The sequence below is a fragment of the Sus scrofa genome, chromosome 13 (assembly GCF_000003025.6).
Source record: "Sus scrofa isolate TJ Tabasco breed Duroc chromosome 13, Sscrofa11.1, whole genome shotgun sequence".
NCBI lineage: Eukaryota > Metazoa > Chordata > Mammalia > Artiodactyla > Suidae > Sus > Sus scrofa.
This window is the reverse complement of record NC_010455.5, coordinates 140638522-140659248: the sequence shown is the minus strand read 5'-3', so window position 1 is coordinate 140659248 and position 20727 is coordinate 140638522. Positions and strand designations below refer to the sequence as shown.

At 45.7% G+C, this 20727-nt stretch overlaps 2 protein-coding genes across 6 annotated transcripts in view; both read left to right on the top strand.

The window, feature by feature from the left end:
• The window catches only part of ADPRH (ADP-ribosylarginine hydrolase), a 43106-nt gene extending 22383 nt beyond the window's left edge, over positions 1-20723 (top strand). For 3 of the 4 annotated variants that reach the window (XM_021068214.1, XM_021068215.1, XM_021068216.1), the window contains exons 6-13: positions 2581-4726; positions 5239-6433; positions 9123-9212; positions 10897-11064; positions 12469-12558; positions 15860-15968; positions 18922-19086; positions 20301-20723. The gene's annotated coding sequence lies outside the window, so the exon portion shown is untranslated. Of the gene's footprint in view, positions 1-2580; positions 4727-5238; positions 6434-9122; positions 9213-10896; positions 11065-12468; positions 12559-15859; positions 15969-18707; positions 18895-18921; positions 19087-20300 lie in introns of all 4 variants that reach the window. The other variant, XM_021068217.1, reaches the window with a different exon arrangement.
• The window catches only part of PLA1A (phospholipase A1 member A), a 27543-nt gene extending 6816 nt beyond the window's left edge, over positions 1-20727 (top strand). Inside the window, exons 2-11 of one of the 2 annotated variants that reach the window (XM_003483312.4) lie at positions 2581-2782; positions 4549-4726; positions 5239-5347; positions 6332-6433; positions 9123-9212; positions 10897-11064; positions 12469-12558; positions 15860-15968; positions 18922-19086; positions 20301-20727. In XM_003483312.4, coding sequence (XP_003483360.1) covers positions 2581-2782; positions 4549-4726; positions 5239-5347; positions 6332-6433; positions 9123-9212; positions 10897-11064; positions 12469-12558; positions 15860-15968; positions 18922-19086; positions 20301-20385 — 1298 coding nt within the window. In that variant the 3' untranslated portion in view covers positions 20386-20727. The remainder of the gene's footprint in view (positions 1-2580; positions 2783-4548; positions 4727-5238; positions 5348-6331; positions 6434-9122; positions 9213-10896; positions 11065-12468; positions 12559-15859; positions 15969-18921; positions 19087-20300) is intronic. The other variant, XM_013982411.2, reaches the window with a different exon arrangement.

Genomic DNA, 20727 nt, shown 5'->3' with positions numbered 1-20727 from the left:
GCCTTTTGCACAGAGGTTGACATGATTTGATTTACTTTTCTAGCTACTGTGTTGCAAATAGACTGAAGGAAGCCAAGAATAAGGGCAGGAAAAGCATTGCAGGCTATGCAATCATTTTGAGAGATGATGGTGGCTAAGACCAAGGTGATAACAGCATAGGTAGTCAGAATGGTTTAATTCTGAATATTTCGTTCTGAGGATTTACTCACCATTTGTATGGGGATGTGGAATAAAGTCAAGTGTCAAAAATTCTCTCCAGCCTAAGCAATTGCACTGACTGAGTTGTTAATGATGCCGTTCATATTCATTGTTTTCTTTAATTTCAGCCACTTCCTTTATGTTTCTTTCCCAATATTTTATTTGCAGTTGCTTTATTTTTTTTCAATTTTCTGAGTCACAAGATTACCTAATCTATATTTTCCCCCTTTTACCCCAAACATTTGCTTTTAAGGTTATAAATACCAGCCTAGTGCAGTTTAAGCTACTTTATTCAAGTTTTGATATTGTATTGGTTTTACTGTCATTTTGTTTTTAATATTCTCTAGTCTCCATTGTGATTATTCTTTAACTCATTCATCACTCAAAATGGAATTTTAAAATCTCCAAATGTATCTTTAAGTAATTTTGTTATTGATTTTGTCGCATTTTATTTAGATAACATTGTCTGGAATATACTGATTCTGTGACGTTCGTTGGGCTTGCTTTGTGACATACTATGCTCATTTTAAAGGACTCTTAATACTGTGTCTGATGGATGCAGGTTTCCCTACATGACCAGTAGAGTAAATGTATTCATGTATGGGTTCGAGTCTCATGCTCAAGTAGTCTTTTCATCTTTTCTTCAAAAAGCCAAAGGTTGGGGAAGACAGATGAGGAGGTCTCTCATGTCCCACAGGAGCTCAAGTTGCTGCAGGCCAAGGAGAATGGGGGTGCTGCACTGTCTGACCGGGCTTCATTGCAGTGGTGTCCAAGACCTGGCTTCTCAGAAGGGAGTCACAAGGAGGCTTAGGGACCAGGTCTGGGCCTCAGGAGCAGAGGTGAGGAAACCACTGTCAGCACTCTCTAAGGGTGGGGTTCCCACAGTCTGCTCACAGTACCATACCTAGTGCACCACAGATCCACGTGTTCTTTGTACACGTGCTCCCTAGTTACCTCTGAGAGCAGATAACCATTCCATAGACTTGAATAAAGAGGCCTGCACAGATCAGTCTGCAATCTGGACCTCTCTTCTGATTCTGCAGATGGCTTTGTCCCATGGCAGGAATGCAAGGTAGCTTCTGACTGCACCAGAACTGGGGCCCTGTGCAGTGCTCAGCCTGTGCCCTGCTGCTTCTGCGGGTCTCTCTCTGTAAGATGAGCTGGGTATCAGATGCCCCACCTCTTTATCACAGACATGAAGGTGGGCTGTTGGGTACTGAAGATAGGCCAGATTTTCAGCTCCCTGGGAAGCAGGAGTTTCAAGCTGTTTTTTTCGGTCCAGTGTTGTAAAAGGCCCTTCGGTGACTGAACTTGACCACAAAATATCCTATTTAAAGGTATCTGTTGGAAGATTCTGCAGAGTACATATAGCCCATTAAGGGTCTTCTCCACTATCTGGCTGGGCAGCCATGTGCTGGGCACTGGAAGGCTGTGGATTGCTCAAAACAACAAGACATGATGGGAATGGGGAGTTGTTTTTGTTTTTGGATGCACTTTTGGAAGTTCCCAGGTCAGGGATCAAACCTGTGCCACAGCAGTGACAATGCTAGATCTTTAACCGGCCAAGCCACTGGGGAACTCCTGGAGTGGGGAGTTTGAAACCTTCTGGGATAGGGTTTTCAGACCAAAATGAGCCTAGTCCCCAGGGCAACTGCTCATTTCATAGCCCAGGGTTCTTTTCAGGAAACTGCATTATTTAGCTAGGGCTAGTGCTGCTGTAGCAAAGTGCCAGACACTGGGTGGCTTAAACAACGGAAGTTTATCATCTCACAGTTCTGGAGGCTGGAAGTCTGAGCTTAAGGTGGCAATAAGGTTTGTTCCTTCTGAGGGCTGTGAGGGAAGGATCCATTCTAAACCTCTCTGTTTGTCTTGTGGATGTTCATCTACTATGTTTGTCTTCACCTCTTCTTTCCTCTGTGACCAAATTTCCTCTTCTTATAAAGACACCAGTACTATTGGATAAGGGTTCACCTTAATGGCTTCAATTTAATGTAATTACCTCTGTAGGGACCCTATCTCCAAATAACAGTGACATTCTGAAGCAGCAGCGGGGATTAGGACTTCAACACATGAGTTTGTGGGGAGGACTCAGCTTAGCCCATAACAATATCCATTTCACCATGGCCTTTAATCTTCTCTAGTTGACCAATATGCATATTCTTCTCTGGCATTTTATCTTTAGACATGAAAAATATTCACAGGTTTTGGTTACAGAAGTGATGCCTTTTATAAATGAGCCTGATTATTGCACTAGCTGATTTATAATGAATGCCTTTAAGCCCTTGTTCCTTTCTTTCTTCCTTTCAAGAACACCTTTCTTTAAAGAGCAGATGACCTCACTTTGGATATTTCTTTTTTTTGTCTGCTTGTTTTTTCCTCTAGGAGATGCACCTCCTACCCCACAGAAAAAGTGCACTGACTTCCAGAATGCTAATCTCCTCCGAGGCACCAGTCTCAAAGTCCAATTTCTCCTCTTCACCCCTTTGGATCCTGGCTGTGGGCAGCTAGTGGAAGAAAGTAGTGACATCCAGAATTCTGGGTTCAATGCCACTCTAGGAACCAAGCTAGTTATCCATGGATTCAGGTGGGAGCCAACCAACCAATAGGATCACCTCAGCTAAGAACTAGAAAGCGACCATAACACCTTAGGAAGTTAGAGGACGGCAAGAGGAGAAATGGATTTACTGCCTGTCACGGGTCCCATTGCTCACCTCCTGCTGACTTTGAAGGTGTCTCTTATCAACATGAACACAGTGGTGTTGTTTTTCTTGGTGGTCATATATGTTATTCCTCTCCTTAGTCTCATCTACACACTCTCAAACAGCAAATATGTGTGACCCTGGACAAGTCACTCCAGCGCACAGAACCTCAGTTTCTGTATTTGAATAAAAGGGAGCTTGATCTCAGTGAGCTCTTCCTCCCTGAAGCGTGGGTTGCATGATACATTTCAGCCGATGAGGTCATAGGCTTTGTACAGTCATTAAGGGGTAACATCGTGGTGTTTTTAGCCAGGGTTTTATTTCCTCTTCTTCACTTCTTCCCGGGTTTTGTGACCTAATCAACTTCTACTTATGGGTGCTACTTCACCATTCCCAGAGGTTAGTGTTTCTCAGGTGTAACACACTTCTTCAATTTCTTTGATGCCCTACAGTCCAAATTTTGTTATAATATATGGTTACTAGGTCCCAATTCAATCACTATCCTTCCTGCCAATATCTTTTCTCCAAAGCCCATTGTCAACACCGGAGACAGAGAAAGGTTGCTGGGAGGAGAGAGGGAGAGAATATGGTGAAACAGTAGCACTGCCGAGCAGCTGGAGTTGGGGGCGCCCAATGAAGAGGTGGCCAGTGAGGCACTGCCCAGAGAACCATTGTTTCCTTATCTCTGGGTTCTCTCTGCCTCGCAAATCCTGACTCCAGAGACCCAGCCATATCCTTCTGTAGGCTTCCCTTCTCACTCTTGTGCCAAAGTCTCTTCTCCAGCAAACCTTGCCTTTGGCTACTATCTAAGGCTGGGTATGTACCCCCAACCCAGAGATGGCTAATGGAGCTGGAGAGCTCAGCAGCCCTGCCATACTGTCTGCTTCCAGATGCCCCAAAGACATACTCCATGGCATATGCCCATGCTCTGGGCTTCTCTGTCCATGTTAGCAGGCTCTGGGCATTCAGAAAACTTCTTTCCCATTACCGGTCTCGTGGAAAAATCTTCCTGAAATGTTTTCCATTATTTTCCTTTTCCTAGAAAAGTCCTAAGTAAATTCCAGAAAGATGGGGTTATCTTATTTTTCTCTATTTCTTATAGAGCACCTAGCATATTGGCTGGCCCATTTGTTAATTTATGTTAATGAATGAAAGGGTGAGTGAATAAATGAGTAAATGAAAACATCCTCCAGGAAAGTACCTATATTATAGAATGACAATTGAGGTTCCAGATCTTAACTCTGATACACAAACCTATCTTTTCTTTTCCATGACTAACACAAACAGGGTCAGTGCATATGGTCTGTGCGGTGTAGGCATTGCACAAAGGCACCTGACTTAGAGCCAAACTCTGATCTGGGCTCTAAGCCCTGGCCTGAGGCTGCATCTATCTGGAATAAAGGAACCCTTTTATAATTTACACATAGGTTCCACATGTGCAGACAGCAGCCCTGCTGACTTTGGGATTACATCCTCCTTACAAAGTGCTGTAGGGTTTACTGCCCATAACCCCCTCCTACTTGTTGTGACTTTTTTCGTTTCTGGGTTTATTCTGTTTCTAGAACAGAATTACAGTTGTCATTGTAACTTCCATGACAAGGGATATTGGCTGGACAGATAATCTTCCTAACCTTTCTGGCCCCACGTCTAGGGCTTTAGGAACAAAGCCTTCCTGGATTGATGAATTCATTGGTGCCCTTCTGCGGGCAGCAGATGCTAATGTGATCGCCGTGGACTGGGTTTATGGCTCTACAGGTGTCTACTTTTCAGCCGTGGAAAATGTGGTTAAGCTGGGTCTCGAGATATCCCGTTTCCTCAGTAAACTCCTGGTAAGTGTAGAAGAGCTTTGGATGAGTTCTAGCTGCTTATGGGCGAGAAAACAGTCAGAAAGAAAAATGGAGGAGGAGCTTTAGGGTGGAAGCAGAGTCACCCAATAGCTTGTGGGTCTTTGGCTCAAACCTTAACTTTGTCACTTACAGTGCTGACCTTGGGCGGGTTACTGAACCTCTCTGAGCCTCCTGCTGCCCCTCTGTAAAATGTGCCACTGCATGTTAGATGGGGGGTGCCATGGCCGATTCTACTAGGCCCTCAAGAGGGAATGGCTGTGGTCATCACTCTCAAGCTTTAGGATCCAGAGAGAAAGTAAGTGGAGGTTGAGAGCCCAGGGAGAGAGCAAGTCATTAACAGGATCAGATTTCTGCACTTCTTTCCCAATGCATATGTGGCAGAGGTGTCATATCCAGGACCCCCTGCTTCTGACGCCTCGAGGGAAAGTGTTAACCCTTGTAAGGCCAGGAGCTGCTGTGGCCCAAATTCAGCTCACTCTCAATGCCCGTTCTAGGTGCTGGGTGTGTCAGAGTCCTCAATCCACATCATTGGTGTCAGCCTGGGGGCCCATGTTGGGGGCATGGTAGGACACTTCTACAAAGGCCAGCTGGGACGGATCACAGGTAACATTCTTCCCTGCCCACCTTCTCAGGTTTGGAGATAGAAAATGCCCTGGAAGAGCCTTTCCTGAGGCTGGCAGAGGGAAGTATTGAACCTTTGTTCTTATGACCAAGTCATCAATCACCACTAAAATGTATAATTATACTAATACTAATATTAGTATAAGAGGACATGTATTTCTTTCTGAGCCTCAGTTTCTACAACTGTAAAGTGGGTTGTAAAAATTCATATCTCCTTGGCCCACTATGGAAATCACCTTTAGATGATTTTGCTAAGTACTTGCAAAGTACTAAAAACTTCATGCTTCAGAAACTATCTCAATCAATAAGGGACTGGAGCTGTGAGGTAAATACCCTGGCTTCCTGGCACTTCAGTGGGACAATTCTGAGTCATGATCTACAAAATCCTCCAGAGGGACCCCAGCGCAATGAGACCCAAAGTGGTAATCTACTCGTTTGAATTTTTCCTCCATTCTCTGACTTGTTTTTCTACACCCTCCACTGTTTTCTGTGATCTTCTCCCAAATAAGCTATTTGCACTTTAAATCCTTGTCTCAGGGTCTGCTTTTTTGGGGGAGGAAGAGGGAAAGGGATACAATCAAAGGCCTAGAGAGAGTAATATTAACTTTACTCTGTTGTCACAAAGACTAGATGTGTGAAACTGCTCAGCACAAGGGCTGGCACATAGTAACTATTCAAAAACTTATAGCTGCTGTTATTACTACATGGGGACTAATATTATTCACATTAGCCCTTATGAAGTGGTTAGTGCTACCAAGTTCATTTTAGAGTCAGAGAAACTATCATTGAGACAGAGACAACAGAGTAGAGTTGCCCAGGAAACGTGGTCCTGAGCTAGATCTTTTGCCCTTTTGCCTCAACAAGGACCCTGATCTGAACTGAAAGAGCAGCTGGGTAAGTGGGTGGTGAGTCCACGGTGGTTCTTGCAGCTGACATGAAAGGGCCCTGACATATGTGTCCTTCCAGGCTTGGACCCTGCTGGACCGGAGTATACCAGAGCCAGCCTGGAGGAGCGCCTGGACTCTGGAGATGCCCTCTTCGTGGAAGCCATCCACACAGACACGGACAGTGAGCTGGGGTGGGGGAATGAGCACAGGGCAGGAGCTAGGAAGCTAGCATTTATCTGGGCGGCCCCCAGGAGAGGCCCTTCTTTGCTGAGCTTATGTTGCAGTGAGGCATTCACCAGCGTGATCTTGAAAGTGTCTTCTAGCGCTGTCATTTTCTGAAGACCGAGATGAATGATATTATTTCTAGCTAGCAGGAGGCAGGAGGATTCTCTCACCAGAACTGGTCATGAGTCTCACTCTGATTCAACACTAAAACTCATGCTGAGGTAATGTTCAAAGTATACTTTTGCCTGGCAGACAGGGGAAAGTCAGGCTGCTTTTTTAGGGTGAATGTGCCTGGCCTCAGGAAATTTGGGCTCCATTTTTGGGGCAGATGCTTAGGCAAATCAGGACTTCCCTCCTGCCCAGAGGATGAGCCCAGCCCTCAGTCCAGTGAAGAATGAGAATTTCCCCCTTCGGTAGTGATAGGCACAGGCAAGACCCCCCCCAACTCTGAATCCATCATGACCAAATTAAGCTTTTCTGAACAGCTGGGTGAGAAGATGGGAATTCCTCCTCATTTCTCTTCTATCAAATGTCCATAGAGTCTGGTGCTAGGCCTTGTATTCAGCATCTTGGGTAAAAGAAGAAATTAGATCTGACTCTGACCAGAAGAGTTTGCAGTTCAAGTGAGAGATGGCCATGTCTCATTCCATTTGGTTAGAAGCCTTCTTTTAACATCCAAAACCCACAGATTCATGATTCTGGAAGAAACTCATAAGTCGTATTATTTAACCTTCTTTCCCACATTCATTTCATAAGAAGCCAAAGTCCATAGCCCTTGCTTAGCTATTAATTAACCATTTTAATTAAAAAGGTTAAATCCTTCTGTTCCTAAATTTGCTAAATAGATAACTCATTGGTCCCCTTTTATCCAAGCTAGACCTCTCCGTCCCCTTCAAAGTTGGAACCTCTTCTAATGTGATTTTTTTCTAAATCATTCCATCTATTCAGTTGGTCTTTATTGAGCTATGTAGCAAGCACTGAGAATACTGCAATGCACAAAGCATCAAATAAGATCTCTGCCCACGTTGAACTTACAAGCTAATTGGGCAAGCATTCATTCACTTATTCATTCAATAAATAAGTATTTGGCACTTGCATGAGCCAGGTGCTGTGCTGATGTTGGGGACAGAACAGGAAAAAGCCAGATAAAGGCCCTGCTATGGTAGAGCTTACATACATGTAAACAGACAAGATAATTCCACCTTGAGATCATGATAATGAGGGCTATGGGAGGAGCATGACTTGGCAGGAGGGATGGAGTCTATTTCAGATAGGATTATTAAGGAAAGTCTGTCCAGGGAGGTGATATTTGAGGTGAGACTTTGTGAATGAGAATGAGTCAGCATTGGGAAGAGCCAGGAGAACATTCTGGGTGGAGAGGATGTGGGTGGGGTCAGGAAGGAGAACCATGTGGTTAGAATACTGAATGATGTACTGAGCAAGGCTGGGGAAAAAGAAGCAGGGCCAGGACTGGCAAGGAGTTTAAATTTTATTCTACGAATCAGTGAGATCAGGGTGATGATTTGTATGTCCTGAAGAGATTACTCTGGCTGCTGTGCAGAGAATGGGCTGCAGTGGCACCAAGAGGAAGCCTGCAGACTTATTAGAGGGTGTTTACAGTGGTAGCCTGGCTGAGACATGGTAATGGCTTGGGCAGAGGTGGTGGCAGAAGAGACGGAGAAAAGTAGAAAGATTCAAAATGTATTTTGGAGGGAAAGCCAATGGGACAGATGATGTGCCAAGGATGACTTCTAGGCCATTGCTTAACCCTGGACAGGTGACATTAAACAAATAATACACACTCAATTGCTTACAATAGTGATAGATAACATGAAGGAGAAAATCAGGGTCTTTGGCAGTTGGACTGACCTAGTCTGAGGGCTGAGGAGATAAGGGCTATAATAGCCTCTCCAATGTATCTCTTTGTAGCCAGCTTATATTTCTGCTGAGTCAGGAAAGCACAGATATATGTGGGAGCCTGGAAATGTGGTCCCAAACACACATATCTGAACTGTTGCTCAAAGTGAAATAGAGATTATTCAACAAGGAAATTTACCAAGTTTATAATAGTTACTAAACTATTCTTAAACACTTATCTTAAGGGATATTTTTACTGATTTTATTAAGCAAATGTGAGTATATTCTCATGAATTTATTATTCTATTCCCTTCAGCATGGCAAAACTCCTTTAGAAAACCATCTGGAGGGAGTTCCCATTGTGGCGCAGTGGAAATGAATCCAACTGGTATCCATGAGGATACGGGTTTGATCCCTGGCCTCACTTAGTAGGTTAAGGATCTGGCATTGCCGTGAACTGTGGTGTAGGTTGCAGCTGTTGCTCCAATTTGACCCCTAGCCTGGGAGGCTCCATATGCCACAGGTGCACTAGAAAAAAAAGAAAGAGAGAAAGAGAAAGGAAGGAAGGAAGGAAGGAAGGAACGACGGAAGGAAGAAAGAAAGAAAACCATCTGGGGGCTAGTTCTGCAGTCTCCTGGCGCTTAGTGGTAAAATGGACACCCATTCAGCTCAGAGAGGGGGGTGGTCCCCAAGGTCAGCCCTCAGGCTCTGCTGCCAGCAGACCCTGCTGTGGGACCTGGAAAATGCGCCCCTGCAGTAGAAGGTAACAGGGTTCTTCCTCCCTTCAGATTTGGGAATTCGGATTCCTGTTGGACATGTGGACTACTTCGTCAATGGAGGCCAAGACCAACCTGGCTGTCCCACCTTCATTCATGCAGGTCAGAAAGCCAGAGAGAATTGGTGTTTGGCTATCTCAGAGACTTGAATTGAGTCTTCACGTTGAGTCAGCCAGTGTGGGCCACAGGGGTCTTCCTTACAGTGTCCTTAGCTATGGTCCATCCAGCTTACTCAGCACTTACTGAATGAATGACTTTGGAGCCTCAGGAGGAGTGCTTGCAGTTAAGAGTCTGCTCCATATATGCTGTCCTCCCTACTTCTTAAGCCCTGCTGTGATCTAACATCATTCAAGCCAGTCACCTCCCTTCTTCCTGGGACCCACTTGCTGCATCCTCTGCAGAGCCTCAGTGTGGCAGAAGCAGACAGATGAGCCCAAAGCTAGCTAGCTGAAGGGCCAAGTCACTGCATGGTGTTTCCCCACACTTACTAAATTTACGTTCTCCAAGATTGTTTTTAAAATAATCTTCTTGAATACATTCAGTAAATGTACATTTCTTCTCTCTTAAATATATTCTTCTGGAATGTTCTTTTTGGGTATAGTCACTGAATATATGCTAGCATAACTTTAAATAATTTTAAACTTATCAAAAGCTAAGCATTAAGAGTTGTCTAGTCTTCTTATATTCTTCTTATGAATATTGCCAACCTATCAACTTTTCATACAGTAATTTTATTTTGATTTTTGACTACTAGGTTTTCAACCTTTTCCTGCTTTACCAAAATTTTAAAAATTTGAGAATTCTTTTGACAATTTTGAGTAACCACAAATCCAACTTACTAAATTTATCAATTTTTTAAGAACATGTTTCTTTTAATAATTTGTAATTTTTCAGTAGTTCTGATCAAATGGGATGGTTTGATTTAAAGGGGCTTTTTAAATTTCTGTGGCATTTTAGTTGGCTACTTTTTTTTTCTTCTTAATGCAATTTTAGAAGGGTTTAATTTGTGTCTCCCAGCTCCCTGTGCAGCTAGAAGGAGGTTGGCCATAGACAGTGTCCCAACTGTGGGGGAAAGGAAAGTCAACACACAGCTCAAACTTGGTTCCTGGTCCCAGAGGGGGGTTCCCAAGGTGAAGGAAGAGTCTGAAGACCCTGTAACGCTGGAGTTATGGCTTACTATAGACCTCTCAGCCCCAGCAAATTCGTTCAATGTGAATTATCAAAAATTTTTAAATAGTCCACAACAGCAATAACAAGAAACCCAAGTGTTTGTTGTATTGAGACATTTGGCAAATTCAATATATCAGTCATTAGGTGAGGCGAACCTCAGCACATTGGCTTTCAGAGATGAACCAGGTACTGCTACTGCCTCCCTTGATTGTTTCGTTGCTGGGTTGTGTATAATTAAGTTATAAGACTTGATTGTGTGGGTGATGCTGAAGAGGGTAAAAATGTGCAGACAGATATCCATTTTGATAAGTGGGGTCAGGATCACCAATTCTCTGCATGCCCCCATTTTCTGAAATAGACTTTGTATGATCGTGGAAGAGTGATCTCAAATTAAGCAATTTTGTTAGTAAATTTGGCTTAGTTATCTCAGGAAAATTAAAAGTTAGAGTGTAGTAACCACGCTGATTAATATTCTTAAAATGTGGCTTTGGGGACATCCTGTGTATTTGTAGTTTGTTGGAATATAAAATTCAATAGAGTTACAGTAAATAGCATGGAGGGAATTTCCATTTGTCTTGAACTGAAACCTTGGTTGTGTTTTTTTGGCCCTGCTCAGGCTACAGTTATCTGATCTGTGATCACATGAGGGCTGTACACCTCTACGTCAGTGCCCTGGAGAATTCCTGTCCTTTGATGGCCTTTCCTTGTACCAGCTACAAGGCCTTCCTTGCTGGACACTGTCTGGATTGTTTCAATCCTTTTCTGCTTTCCTGTCCAAGGATTGGTAAGTGCTACCCCTTTGGCTTCCTTTGACAGCTTGGGGAAAGTTCAAGTCTTGTTACCTCTTTAAGTCCTGATCTCCTGTGGTTAAGAAGTCTACACAAGTGTGGTAAAGAAAATTTAAGTAATGAGTCAATCAACCTGTTCCCACCTAGAAGGTGGCATTTAGCTTTCCGTGCCCTTCCCCTCACCCTCTACACTATTGCCTGATGCCATACTTGCTCTGCACACAGCCCTCACACACACACACACACACAGACACACAGACACACACACACACACACAGCCCCTGGCCTACAAGTTCAGCCTCAAGATGCTTTCTAGAAGCATTGGTATAGCCAGTGCATGGACCCATTCTCAGACTTGATGTTTCTCATAGGTCTTCCTTGCTAAGCCAGCCATTCTCCAGTTCCCAATAGACTCTAAAGCGAAGTGTTGTGGGGGAATCCCCATAACTGGGGTGAATCCACATGCCACTTGGAGGGGTTCCTAATTGCTTATTGACCTGGGCTTATTCCTGGATGATCCAGCCCAGTCTGGGGAGAAGGGCACAGGAAGTCTGAGGGAACTGCCTCAACTCCCCCTGTGCAGGTCATTGCTGTGAATATTCTGGGGTTATCCAGCACGAAGATGCCAGGAAAAGCTCCTAGCCAGTATATATGGTTCGTTCCGCTCCCTCGCTTTCCCCACTTCCACTTCTGGCTGCCACTGGGAACTGCAGCAGCCTGCCATTGCTTATATGAATGAAATGAATATCAGCTTGATAGTATGTTAAAGTAAGGGTGGTTTCCCATAATAAAGCAGAGCAAGATGACTTCCTACTGTGAGGCATATGTCGCTATTTCCCATAGGTATAATGGATCAGATGGTGTAACAGCCACTTCACATGGTCTGCCCAGCCTCCTTTGTCACTACACTTTCTTTTTTTTCCAAACAGCCCAGGGATGTAGCTACTCACATTGCCCAGAGTATTTCATGTTTCCTCACCTTGTATGCCTTTGCCCAGACTGTACTTTCTGCCTGGAATGTCCTTCTCTGACTTGTCAACTACTATTTTTTCAGTTCAAATGCTTCCTTTGCTCACTGCACAGGATACAAATGCCATTAAAACAACTGTCATATAGATTGTTTTGCAAGTTGGAGACATTTGAAATTTCTTATAAATACCTCCTGGGAATGGGCCAGATAATCTGAAGAATATATCTGCTGTTCACCTGTGTGTTCTTCCCTGACTGGACAAAGTTGCATGTATCCCAGGACTCACCACTGGACGTGGCACATCGTGAGCTTACAGTGGAGTTGTCTATAGAACAGATGGGTGTGTGAATCAATCAGTACATGGCTGGCTTCCAAGGAACCCTGAAATGGGCTCCTCAGGGCTCTGCTGTCTTTACTTCTTTATTTCCAGGGCTGGTGGAACAAGGTGGTGTCCAGATAGAGCCACTTCCCAAGGAAGTGCCTGTCTACCTCATGACCACTTCCAAGGCTCCATACTGTGGTGAGTAGGGCCAGTGTGCTGCCCAGCTGAGTCCAGGACTCCATCTGGGGCTGTGTCCAGCCCAGCGTGGAAGCAGAGATGGGAGGCGAAGAATTGGGGCAAAAAGTCATGGAATGGAGAGGTGGGGGCAGCAGCTACTGGTCTTAGAGAGCTAGCCCAACACATTGCTCTACAGATGAGAACTTGGGGGTGTCAGTGTCTGACTTTCCTATCTGCACACTGATCCTCATTCCCCCATACCCCACCGTGGAAATCTGCCCTCCAGTGTGGGTTCTTTCTGGAGTGGTATTTGGGAGCACCTTCTGGATTCTTCCATCCCGCATACATTTCCTCCATCCTTGGTGCCCATCCCATGTATCTCTCACTCTGACAGGGTGCATAGGTCAGGGTCCATGAGGAATGCTGAACCTTCTGCCCTCCTTCCCCTTCACGTACACATTCTATCCATTCACTGTGGCTGCTAACCACTGCAATTCATTGAGGCTAAGATGGCAGCATTTGGAAAGATGCTGCATGTGAGAGAAAAGGGTGTCTTAGAATCTATGCATGTATTACAGGCTGACTCATTCTCCTTCCCAGTGCTATTTTTGTCTTCACTAGGTTGACTCTACTTCCTGATTAGTTATTCTAGGGTCCTGTCTGGTTTATTGTGTGTTCAGAACAGAAGTATGCTGGGTTGGGTGGGTACTTATATGGTCACCCTAATTCTGACTGATTTTCTGATCAGCTGGTATCTGGTTAGTTGGTGGAGGGATCTTTGTGGCCATACCTCCCTGGTACTAGAAGACTTGGTGAAGTGTGAGACAGAGCCCGAAGCTCAGGCTCTGTGGTCCCCCAAATCTGGATTTGAATCTCAGCTTCTCCACTTAGCAGCTGTGTGATTAGGAGCAAGTTCCTTACCTTTTCTGAACCTCTATATACTTGTGCAGAAAATGGGAAAAATAATAGTACCTACTTCGAAGAATCAATTGTGAGGATAAAGTCAAATACATAGTACACAGGCAATCACCAGCACAGTGACTGAACTCAGTAAGTGATCACTCCCGTTCCTCTGTCAGTGGGAGAGTTTGGGAGCCAAGATGGGGATATTTCTAACTTCATGCCAGGAAGAATTCATGGCTGCTTCTTAGAAATAAAGTGGGTTACAAGAGTCAGGGTTGGGCTTTTCACATGTATCAGCTCATTTGACAACCTAACCCTGAGTGGAGATGTGCCCAAGCCTACACCGATAGGTGAAGTCAGGATTCAACTCCAGGTCTTCTGACTCCTAAATCTCTACTCTTTCCATGCCACCACCTGCCTCCACACTTGCATCTTTGCCCCTCTCCAGAGAACCTGTATTCTCTTTTTAGCTGTATTTGTCAGCTACTCAGGGGTCCTTGGTGCCCCTCAAGAGGTCAGCCTGGGGGAGGTTGCTTTGTCCAGGCCAGAAGCCATGCTGCTGGGACCAGACATCTCGCTTCTACTTCCAGCTCCAGGACAGCTCCAAGTGGGCCGGAGCTGGCTCCTCCCTGTCTGCACAGCCAGGGAGCCTGAGGAACACCGGAGGTTAAAGGCATTTCTGGGTCTCTGCTGAGGGAGATTCATTGAGCCATCATTTTTCTGAATGTTTCATATTTGTTGTGAGACACCATTCACCAAGCCCCCAGAAGCATGGGTGTGTCTATTTAAAACCTCAGAAGGGTACAGAAAGGAAGAACACTCATTTGCATACATGCTCTGAGCCTTCCATTCTGAGCATCAAATTTGGGCCCCTCCTCTCCTGGGAGGTACGGGCTATCCACCTGGTAGTCCACGCAGCTCCCTGTTTGTGCCCGCTCCCAGGACATCATGCTTTGGGCTCCCATTACCTAGCATTCTTGGCCTGCCTTGGCCTCAGCAGTGCTCACTAGGACAGTGGTCACCCTTGACCCCTGCCAGGCAGGCACCAACATGGACAGAGAATCTTCTCAAAATAATCATTTCTCTAATAGTATCACTTTTCTCGTGTAGAGCAATGTTTCACACAAAGTGTTTTCTATTACCTCATTTAATCATCATCATGTTCTCTGAGTTGATGTTGGGGGTTATTGATAGTAGATGAAGGAACTAAGGCACAAAGAGGTTTAGTGTCTTAGACAAGGCCACAAAACAGGTAAACAGCAGGGACTGGCTTTAGCTCCAGTTCCACTGGCACACCATCTATGGCTCACATCCTATTTCCCATGTCATGCCCCTGTGCAGGCTGGATTTCCCACCTAACCAGCATTAGCAGATTTGACCTTCCTAGGGCTTCCAGGGTAATCAGAGAAGAGAGAAGCAGAACCTCAGGAAACATTCTTTTTTTTTTTTTTTTCAGCCATACCCATGGCATATGGAGGCTTACCTCTCTTGCTAGAGGGACAGCAAATCTTGGGGTATCACCATGAACAAGAATGCTTACCCAGTCTATGTTGACAATACCAGATTTTTTTTTGTTTTTTTTTGCCATGCCTGTGGCATGTGAAAGTTCCCAGGAAGGGACTAAATCCATGCCACAGCAGCGACCCAAGCCCCAAGCCATTGCAGTGACAACACCAGATTCTTAACCTGCTTTGCCACAAGGGAACTCAGACAATACCAGCTTGGAGAGCCCCAGTGTCTGTACTGCCTGGGAGGGTAGAGAGGCCACATGAGCACCCAGCCACCATAAGGAGGGCAATAGTCATCTCCTACATACCCAGTGGGTTCTCTGACACTGTGTGTGTGTGGGGGGTGCTATATTTTGTGAGTTAATTATTTAGTATAAAATAGATCCTTTTTGGTGCTTTCAAAGTCACACCATGGGATAATGTCACCAGAAAGGAATGGGACATTCTAGTATTATAAGGGATAATAAAAATAAACATGTACTAGGGCCCCCTGTGGCTCAGAGGGTTGAGGATCTGGCGTTGTCACTGCTGTTGCTCGAGGTCACTGTTGTGGCAAGGGGTCAATCCCTGGCCTGGGAATTTATGCATGCTATGGGTGCAGCCAACCCCCCGACCCCCCCCCAAAAAAAATCATGTACTGAATGATTCCTAGGTACAGGCACTGTCTAAGGACAGTGTAATGTATATATTTACATTTAATTCTCATTCAGATCTGTAAGGTATCTTCTTTTATTATCCCAGTTTATACTTGAAGAAGCTGAGGACCTGCAACAACCAGTAATCCACTCCAGGTCACACAGCTGTTAAGAGATTGAGCAAGCTTCCTAACTGCCCTGCTGCTCTCTGGGGCTTTTGGTGCATTACACCTACTGACCTCTGGCCTGGTTATCTGCTCTGCTTTGGTTTCCTAGTGCATCACAGCCTCGTGGAGTTTTACTTGCAGGAGCCAAGAAACAAGGACACCTGCATCACGGTCACCTTCCTTAGCAGCAATGTCACCTCCTCAGTCAAGATCACCATGTGCGTAAGCATCCTTCATGGCTGGCTTCTCGCCTTCCATTTACACACATGCACATATATCCTAGGACCAGCACTGTGTCATCAATGATGGCTGAGGGGAGCCAGTTAGGCTGGGGATGAGGTTGAGCGTGGCACCTACCACAGACACATGCTGGGCAATCAGGATTAGTACTGGGTCCAAGCATAGAGTATTCAGACAATAGCAGACAAGCAGGCAGGCAGCAGTAATGGCATGTCTCCCAGGTGGTGAGAACAAGGGAACTGGGTCCCTGATAGGAAGTAGGGTCCAGAATCCAGGCAGGGGGGCATCAGTGATGTCAGCAGGTAGGACCTCAGTCACTGGCACAGGGAAGGCTGGCCAGAGCCCGGGAAGCACCCACTCCTGGACAGGGGCTGGAGTTGGGGGGAACAAGAAGTGGCAGTGGTACCAGGTGGGTTACCAGAACATACTCCCAAGTAGAGAGTCAGTTAGTAAATGAGTGCAAGGGAAGGGCCAGCAGGGTTGATGCTGAGTGGTGCCAGTCCCTGGAACTTGGGCCTGGCAGCTGGTGGGACCAGGCTTGAGGTGAGCAGGCAGAGAGCCTCAACTATAGGGATCTGCAAGCCCAGCAGAGGACAGGAACAGCAGCAGTGGTACACGTTTCTTTAAAAAGCAATTGGTTAGTTACTCACAAGGCAGCAGGAGACAGATTAATCAGATAAGTCACTGTCTCAATTAAGGTCCAGTCTGGAAACCAGAGCCCAAGAGAGGCAGTCCAACAGAAGGAATTTCACATGAGGAACTAATTACAAATGTGAGGAGAGCTGAAAACCCCAAAGGAAGATGGGGAGACAGTGCAGAGATCAGCTACTGGAGTCACTCCCACCCCAGGGCAGAGCCAGGCGGGGTTGGTGGAACACAGAGTCAAATGGGGAGGGGGGCTAACTGGCAGGAGCTGGAAGCAGGGAGGAAATGCAGCCCCTCTGAATCCCTGCCCAAAGCAGTCTCCTGCCTGTGCTGAGGAGCCTGAGAAGTGTGGTTTTCAGGGGGATAGATGGAGCACAAACAGGGATGTGACCAGTGGCCATACATAGAAAAGCACTATTGTCAGCCGTGGCAGATGCTGTGAGAACAAATAAGATGGAGCCTGACCAAGTGAGGAGAAATGATGTTTGAGGAAAGATCTGAAGGACTTGCAGGATCCTTCCCCGCAGGCAGGGATGGTGAGATACAACCCTGGGAGCAGACATCGGTGGAACCTGGTGTGGGCAGATGGGGCTGGAGGGGCAAGGCAGGGCGAGACGGCGCCACTCCTGGAAGGACAGGCTAGGGATTTTGGGTTTCATCCTGAGAGCAGTTTGGGGAGCTACTACTCTTTTAAACAGGAGAGTGACAGGATCAGATTTGGGTTGGAAATATTTCTTAGGCTGCAGTGATGGACATTAGCTGTGCTGTCATGGAAGCTGTGCTGTAAGTTTCCCCTGGGCTTCCCCTGGAGCCCACACATCTGGGCTCCCAAATACCCTGCCACTAGCCAGGGTTCCAGCTCACACAGGTCTTGGGGTATCCATGTGAACCTTGCAAATTATAGCTGAGTAGTTTTCATTAGATCAGCTCAAGGTCATGTTACTTCTCCAAGGGTGTTTTTATCACCTCTCCAGTTACTGGTAGATGCAACAACACTGGCAGGAATCATGACAATGACACAGGACTCTGGCTGCTCCTTAGAATCACCTGGAGCGCTTTAAAGAATACTGACAGCAAGCCCCAACCCAGACTAATCACAGTAGAATCTCCAGGCCGCCACCACTACACTTTTAGAAGCTCCCCAAGTGATTGGAATGGACATCCATAGGTTCCTTCTTTCTTCTCCTAAAAGAGATTTGCATTACTGTTTTGAATAAGGCTGTCAGGACATGATTATCTTCAATTCCTCAATTTCTGTTTCCTCTTGCAGAACAGAAATTGGAAAAAGAAAGGGGGGGGGAGGGTTTACGTGTGGTCTTTCTCCCACTTTCTATAAATTTGTGAAATCCCAAGATTTCCTTCCAATTAGAAAATTTACCAGGACAAGTCCCCAGGCCATTCACTTTATAGCCCTTCTATTTTGCAGGCTCTCCATCCAAGCAGCCTTGTAAAGTGAACAATGCTTCTTATTTTTTCCTCGAAATACGTCAAAACACTTCTAAATTGAGAGAAAGAAAGAAAGAAAGAGAAAGGAAAACTGCTTTTAAACTAACTTTTATGGGATCTTCCTCAAAAGGAGAAAACTAACTATATGACTAACCCTAGAAAGTACACAAAGACATTTCATCAGTCTACAGAGGCCAGAAAGGAAAGGGAAACCATGCTTGGCTCACACTGCACCCAAGACCACGCAGGGAGGGGAAAGCAGCGCCCTCCAGGCTCTCCCTCTTTCTCATGGTCCCTCTTTCTCAGCCCAGAGGGGACTAGAATGGGCCATAGCCCAGAGCAGGGCACGGGGAGGGAGGGCTGAGACTGTGTGACTCCAAAGCCACAGCTGGGAAGAGACCACACTGGACTTCAAGGCCTATTTGTTTGTTTGTTTGTTTACCTGTTTCCATCAACACATTCATACTCAGTCTAAAATAGAGTAATCCTCACATAAAATTCTTGGAACTGAGCGTCCTAGAAGAGGCCTCTACTTCCAGGTAGGTGGACCTGAGAAGTGAAGATGTTCACTAACTATGACACTTTTTCCAGATGTGAAAATCCAAGAGCTACTCTTTTGCTTGCAGGGTCCACATAATCACTTTCAAAAGTCAACACCTGTTTTCTGTGTCAAGCTCAAAGCTGTGGGGGGTGGGCCAAGAGGCTGGTGAGGGTGATGCAGAGGACCGTGTGCCCACCTTCCAGGAGCTAACTGACCAAGCTGCCTGCAGAGCCCCTAGCAGCCAAGGGGACACAGAGGCCAAGTGTGCAACAGTAAGTTACTTTCCCTTTCCCTTGCAGACCTAGGCAGCAACACCAGGGGAAAGGAATCATAGCTCACCCCAGTCCTCAGTGCCAGATAAACCAAGTCAAACTCAAGCTTCAGGCTTCCCACCGGGTTTGGAAAAAAGACCGGACTACTATTATCGGAAAGTTCTGCACTGCTCCTTTGCCTGTCAATGACAAGTAAGCCCAGTACCCACCCCACCCCAGACACCCCACAAGGACTAATCCTGACCTTAGATGTGACCTTTGTTGATAGGTAATCTCATCAGAGTGATGAGATTCCTTGATTCAAAGATGACAAAGATCCAGGATTTTCCTAAGCCTCCTGCAGGGCCATCTTGGGTTGGGATGCTATGGAGCCAAAGAAGGTGGACTTTAATTCCCCATTCCCACTTTAACATAAGAAGCTACGGGAGTTCCCATTGTGGCTCAGTGGTAACGAACCCGATTAGAATCCGTGAGGATGTGGGTTTGATTCCTGGCCACTCTCAGTGGGTTAAGGATCCGATCCTGCGTTGCTGTGAGCTGTCATGTAGGTCACAGACAAGTCTCAGATCTGGCATTGCTGTGGCTGTGACATAGGCAGGCAGCTACAGCTCTGATTCAACCCCTAGCCTGGGAACTTCCATATGCCATGGGTGGGGCCCTTAAAAAAAAAAAGAAAAAGAAAAAGAAACTCCATTTTATCTGATACATATGTATATATCCTGCTTTCTGTATCTGTTCTGTTTAATCTCTCTATAAGATTTTATTGGAACAAAGATGGCTCATTGCATATTTCCTTTTCTTTTTTTTTTTTTTTGTCTTTTGTCTTTTTGTCTGTTGTTGTTGTTGTTGTTGTTGTTGTTGTTGTTGTTGTTGTTGCTATTTCTTGGGCCGCTCCCGTGGCATATGGAGGTTCCCAGGCTAGGGGTTGAATCGAAGCTGTAGCCACCGGCCTACGCCAGAGCCACAGCAACGCGGGATCCGAGCCGCGTCTGCAACATACACCACAGCTCATGGCAACGCCAGATCGTTAACCCACTGAGCAAGGGCAGGGACCGAACCCGCAACCTCATGGTTCCTAGTCGGATTCGTTAACCACTGCGCCGTGACGGGAACTCCATATTTCCTTTTCTTTAGCCTCCACTGGTCACATTCATGGGTGTGGATCCACAATCCCTATCCCCTTGACTCTGCCTCTAGTGGGCACTGAGTGTTAGTCTTCTGCACCTGGGCCCTCAGAGGACAGGAACAGGCATCTATAGTAATCCAGGAGTAACCGTCCTATAGACAACAGTGTACCTCTCTCACCTGACATCACGGAAATGCAAGCACACGACTCCTAGCCTTCTCTCTCAACCAACCAGGAACATGTCCTAAGCACACACTCTCTTGTTGCTCTTCTCTTGCAGTAAAAAGACGGTCTGCTTACCTGAGCCAGTGAACTTACAAGCAAGTGAGACTGTTTCTCATGACCTGAAAATAACCTGTATATAGTATAAAAGCAGGATACAATTCTCTGGATTGGGGTGGGGCTGGTGGGGGTGGGGCTGGTGAGGGTTCAACTTATTCTAAGCCATTACTACTAAGAAAGAATGCAAAAATCTTGGTTATTTCCCGCATAACTAGCCACCTTAGAGAGTACAGATAGCTCATTTTATAGGGCTTTATCTCCATTGTCAAAGAGCCTTACAAAGATGCCATTTCAGCTTTCCTATTCATACTTAACTGCAGTTGTCCCATATCCTTGGGCCTCTATACCTAGGAGTCGATAGAAATGTATATGGGGAAAAGGCTTTTTTTTTTTTTTTCCAAATAAAACTCCATGGAGTATCTGAA